General features: G+C 34.9%; 1 protein-coding gene across 1 annotated transcript; it reads left to right on the forward strand.

Moving 5' to 3' along the window:
* Positions 1 to 466: 466 nt before the first annotated feature.
* On the forward strand, positions 467 to 1441 carry LOC126704948 (uncharacterized). Its single transcript, XM_050403925.1, has 4 exons — positions 467 to 526; positions 621 to 847; positions 905 to 1250; positions 1337 to 1441. Exons 1-4 carry the CDS (start codon positions 467 to 469, stop codon positions 1439 to 1441), a joined length of 738 nt encoding a protein of 245 aa, XP_050259882.1.
* Positions 1442 to 6086: the final 4645 nt, after the last annotated feature.

Here is a 6086-nt window from a genome sequence, read left to right on the forward strand (position 1 = left end):
AGGCTGAACAAAGGACAGTTGGACCTGGTTTCTTAATTTATTGCTTGCTGACATAGGAGATGACAAGCAATGGGTGTTCATATCTGACCAGCAGAAGGTATGATGGTAGCTTTATTGCTTGTTGAATTATTTGTAGTTAATGGTAGCTTCATTGCTTGCTGAATTAAATGATTGTGCTTTGCAGGGGTTGGTGAACACCTTTGTTGACAATTGGCCACAATACGAGCACAGGATCTGCTGCAGACATTTATACCAAAATTTGAGGAAAAATCATCCTGGTGTCATTATTAGAAACCTTTTTTGGAAAGCAGCCAAGGCTACTTATCGGCAAGCATTTGAGAGGGCAATGAATGAGCTAAAGGAGGTGGATGAAGATGCATTCAAATGGCTACAATCTTAGTCAACAACTATCTGGGCTAGGCACATGTTCAAAAGTGATGGGCAGAGTGACACGGTCTTGAACAACATGTGTGAAAGCTTCAACAGCACGATAGTTAAGTTCAGGAGCAAACCTATAATCACCATGGTATGCATAATTCTCCATTTCATATGCATTATGATCCATAGACCTATGTAATTCATGAATGATTAATTCTCCCTTTCTCTTTATGTGCTTGCAGCTTGAGTGTATTAGGCTATATCTGATAACTAGATTTCAAACAAACAAAGAAATGATTACGAAGGTGGAATCTGAGTTGTGTCCTAAGATAAGGAAGAGGCTGTATAAGGAGAAGTTGGCATGCAGCAAGTGGATAGCATGTTTGGCTGGTCGTATGAAGTTTGAAGTGAAGAATGGGCTTGAGAGTTTCATTGTGGACTTGGAAGAGAAGAAATGCAGCTGTAGGAAGTGAGACATAGTTGGCACACCATGTTACCATGCCATTTCTTGCATATTTTTCAATAGAGAAGATGCTGAAAAGTATGTCAATGCTTGCTACAAAAGGATTACCTACATTGATTGCTATGAACCCATTATAGAGCCCATCAATGGCCAGAATATGTGGGGTCCTAGTGGTCTGCCACCTGTGCAACCCCCTATCAAGAGGAGACCTCTTGGCAGGCCTAAGAAGAAGAGGGCACTGGAGCCTGATGAACCTATAAGTCACAGAAAAAAAAGAGGCCTAGGCATCTCAAAACAATGCAAGTTATGTGGGAAATTAGGACACAACAAGAGGAGCTGCAAGGGAGAAGTAGGAGGGAACTCCTCCTTGCCTGGGAGTGCATCCCAAGCCAGTAGGACCACTAGAAGGGTAAGTATACACTTTGACTTAGATATCCTCATTGTTTTGTTTTTCAGTTGGCAAACTATTAATTGTTATTGTGCTTATGCTTGCAGGCAGCCAAGGATGCTCAGCTAATAGTACACAGGGCACAACCAAGCTCTAATGATGATGTGACCACAAGTGCACCTCCACCCCCCACTGATAACCAGTCCAATTGAAGACCAAAAAAACAGAGGAAGAGAAGTGCAGTCACTACTGAAACCTTGAATGCAACTGGGAATGCAGCAAGATATATGGCAGGAATGAGATCTGCTAAAAGATAGCAAACTGAAGCAGGACCTTTTTTTGTTGTTGTGCTATGTGTTGAAGCACTCTTCATATATTTATGTAATTGCTAGAACAATTGGCATATGTTTATGGGCTGACCAAACACTCTTCATATATTTATGTAACTGCTAGAACAATTGGCATATGTTTATGGGCTGACCAAATCCTTTTTTGTATGAATGTGCTTTGTCCCATATTTTGTAATTATTGTGGTACACCAAAAACTACCATTGGTGTTAAATATTTTGTAATTATTCTCCCATTGTTATGATGATTCAGCTTCCATTATTCAGATTTGCTTTGCTGGTTTTTAGCTTTGGTTTTTAAAATGCTTAAACTCAAATTTGCTGATTTTCAGCTTTGCTGGGCAGTTTGGTGATTATGCAGATTTGGTGAGCATTGGAGTTTAATGTGCTGGGAGTAGCCACTTTAATGTGTAATGATGTATGATGTATGAATAAATGTATAATGATGTATGAATAAAGAGCTGCTGGTTTGGTAAGTTATGCAGAAACTATGCAGGTTTGGTAAATTATGCAGGCTGCTGGTGATGCATGCAGGTTTGGTAAATTTTGCAGCCAGCTCCTTTAATACATAAAGAGCTGCCTCTTTTATTTTGCAACCAGTTGCTCTCTAAATTGCAGTATCAAATTGCTTTGTCAAATTGCTGTTTCCATTCAGAATTGCAGTGTCAAATTGCTGTGTCAAATTGCTGTTTCCATTCAAAATTGCAGTGTCAAATTGACAGTTGATGCACAGTTAATATCACAAACTGCTTTGGCACAAACACTTAACAATAATGTAATAAATTGGTACATAAATCATAGATTAATTAAAAAGACCATATTCCATTGCTAAAGTTTTGGATTGCAAAGAGAATTACACCAAAAAATCAGGCCTTTTCCCACTACCAACACATTCCAACACAAATTATGGCCTTTTTCCACTAATACATACACCAAAATTCAGGTCTTTTGCCACTAATACATACAACAAAATTCAGGCCTTTTTCCACTAACACCTACCCACCTAATGATCCATTCCCCCCCACCTATTTAGCCAACCAGAAGAAGTATCAAACAAAGTAGCATCCCACTTATCACCAGAGACAGCCCCAGGTAAATGAGCAGCCTCTTCTCTCTCTTCCTGTAGCTTACAATGGCAGCTTCAAGGGTCAAAATCCATTGCCTCTGCTCCGGAATCAGCACCTTCCCACGCTCGCAAATTTCATCATCAAGCCACTGAAAAAATTTACACTTGCGTCCAACCTGACACCCAAGGACCAGATAAATGATGTTAAATGAACAACCAAAATCATGAAAAACAGTAACAAATAGTATTAGCAAATACTACCTTACCAGAAACTAAAATAGTATTAGCACAATGTTCTTGTATTAGCACAATTTATATTGTCAGCAACAAGCTGAGTTTTTTTTTTTTTTTTTTTTTTTTCCTTAAATTTTTTAAAATTTTTATTTATTTAAGAAAAGAAATTCTGGGTTAGACTTAGACTAAAGGGGATTGCAAGATTGAAGCAAGATTGAAACAAAAATGAACCTGAAGTGCTTCCAAAGTTAAAAACCCAGAAATTTAAAAACATTACAAAGAGAGATACTACCTTTCCCAGTAATTTGGACAACCGTAGAACCTTCTTCCAGGGTTGTCAGATGTCCACGAAACGACCACAACGGGTCTCTCCAAGCAGAAGCATCGGGCTGGGCCCCTTTTCCTCAAGCTTCCACTCGATGACATCGAGCTTGAATCCATGGAAAGCAGTTGATTTGAAGATGGTTTTCGGCTGTGTGGTGAGCAAGGAGCAATTGATTTGAAGGTGTTTTTGAGTTCGTGACTGGTGAGGGACTTCAATCTGTGTGGTGACTGATGAGCGAGGAGCTGAGGAAATTTGGGGGTTAGGGATTTCTATTTGGGTGATTTGGGGTTTTGCTTGGTTAGGGACCGTCACGTGAGTGGCAAGTGACTAGTAAGGGCGGGAGTAACTAACAGTGGTACTGTAGACATTATTTTATTATTGACTACCAATGCCATTTGCCACATCAGCAATATCCGTTTATGAAGTAACGGTAGGGACCAAAATGGAACTGTTTTTCTGGAGAGGGACTAAAAGCGGTAAAAAAAAAACTTAGGGACTAAAATGGGAATCGGGTCAAAATGTAGGGACCAAAATGTGTTTTTCGCCAAAAAATATAATATATGAATGCTTAGGCAAATATTCCATTTAATATTTTTTGTTTATTCATCTTTTGACTTATTTAAAAAATATATTCCATATACTTTGTAATCTAGAAGAGTAGATGATATTCATATTCTAAATAAACACAATATAAAGGAAGAAACTCATAACAAACTTTAGGGATAATAATTTTAATGATTTAACTATTTTTAGAGATAATTTTATAATTAAATTCGTGCAAATAAGTTCTAAACACTCCCTCTCTCGCAAATTTAAAAACTACTATTCAAGCATAAGTAAATAAAGATACAACAACTACCAAAATAGCTTTCACAGAAATATTTCAAAATTCCCAAAGTCTTTATACACAAAGGCAAAACAAATCTCTAGTGTACGACTCCTAATCTCCACTTGAAAATATTATCTGCAAAATAAGAGAATTCATGCCTAAAAAATAATTAATTTAGAAGGAAATAAAAGGAATCAATATATATTTTCACCTGTTAATGGAGGCTTGCAATTAGTATGTACTTCCCTCCCTTTACCACCCGTCTGAAACAATGGGAAAAATACTTTACAATCCATGAATTGCATATACTCGGGAGATAAAGCAATTATGAAAGATACCATTTATTTATAATAATAAAAAAAAAAGAATAATCATAATGAATCGAAAAGCAATTAAAATGGATGGCTTAGGGATGATGATCCAATATGTTTTGACAATATTGAACATCAATGCAAGAACCTATACATGACTTTCATTAAACATTACATTTATCATGAATTCTATCCAACACATGCTAGAAACTTTTAATTCTAACACTTTTCACAACTAAAGAAAATCAAATATGACTACAAACGATGTGAATTTTTTTTTTTTTAAACTTTATTAGCAAAATATATTAAAAAAAAAAAAAAAAACATAGACCAAATACAATAGAAACTGATAAGGAACTTCATTAGCACAACTTTCCAATCAAAGCATAGAAGTGTATGAAAATAAAGAAAATGCTAAATGTACTACTAATTTTGCAACAAAAGGATTAGAAAACTTACTTCAATGAAAAATTGAAGGAGTGACATTTCATAACTTTGTACAAATAAGTCATTCTATCTACTACAATGACAACTTCAAATTCTAAAGCATCATTAAAGATATTGGATTTGTGAATGTAGTATTATAAAAAATATGAATGATTCCAACTCATAGGCAACTAAACAGGCCTAATAGATGCGTCTAATGAGGGAAACATAAGAAAAATCCTTTGTCAGCTCGAATTTTATTTGCCTTAGTCAAATGAGTCTCAATGTTGTTCTAGACAGAGAGACTTTCAAAGGATGTTACAAACCCAGAGAAATTGCATGTTGGAGATGGTGAATTTAAAAAAAAAACAATGTAATGGTTAGTAAAGCCTATCCAACTACTGGTTAAATAGAGACAAATAGAAATGCATATCATTAGTTAATATAGAGACATAATACATAAGCTAAGACATAGGCAGCAAGAACATTAAAAAATCTTATCAGATTAATATGAAATTGAAGTATTCTAAACATAATATACAAAGTTTGAGAAAGTGATTTGGCAATTTTTCTGTTATATGAATCTTAAAACTTTCTTTTGTGTTAAAGCCAAAAACAGTTCTAATTATAAGATATCACATTAAGGAATCATGAAGGAAAAGAAAAGACCAAGTGTCAAATTTGAAGATAAATATTATAAAAATAAAAAATAAAAACAAAAAACAAAGAGTCAGCAGTGAAGTTGGATAGAGACAATTAAACATCTTACACTTATAAAGTGATCAAGCAGAGGAGGCATCCAATTCATATTCATTTGCAGGCCCAAAATGTCCTAACTTAAATGAAGCAAGGTGAAGGTGATTGTTGCTACCATTTTGAAATAAAAAAAGGTAATAATTTCAGTTGCTCAAGTCTTTGCAAACAATTGAATGTTATTGTTCATGAGAGAGGGCCGTAGATCATACTAATTTTATGAAGATTTTAAAAGGGGAAGATGAAAGAAAAAAAAATCAGAAAAATTCAAAGAAAAGACAAAAGAAAAGAACCAATTTATCTTAACTAGATACATATTCAACCACAATTCTTCCAACATATAATCTAAACACATAAATATAGAGAATCAGGACATGTTGGAAGTAGTTTAACATAGAAACAACTTCGAAATACAAAATAATTTCAACTTAAAAGACATAATGCTATGATGTTACCTGTTTCACTTTGTCATAATTGGCTGGGTTGACAGCATTTACTATATCATTTTGTGTTACATTAGGGCCAAAGCTAGTCCAATAATTTTCTTAATAGATTTGTGAAGGACA

The sequence above is a fragment of the Quercus robur genome, chromosome 11 (genome assembly GCF_932294415.1).
Source record: "Quercus robur chromosome 11, dhQueRobu3.1, whole genome shotgun sequence".
Taxonomy (NCBI): domain Eukaryota; kingdom Viridiplantae; phylum Streptophyta; class Magnoliopsida; order Fagales; family Fagaceae; genus Quercus; species Quercus robur.

Coding starts and splice junctions, on each gene's coding strand:
- LOC126704948 (XM_050403925.1), top strand. CDS start 467: ATGTGTGAAAGCTTCAACAGCACGATAGTTAAGTTCAGGAGCAAACCT. Junction 848..904: donor AAGAAATGCAGCTGTAGGAA/GTGAGACATAGT, acceptor ATTTTTCAATAG/AGAAGATGCTGAAAAGTATG. Junction 1,251..1,336: donor CCAGTAGGACCACTAGAAGG/GTAAGTATACAC, acceptor TTATGCTTGCAG/GCAGCCAAGGATGCTCAGCT.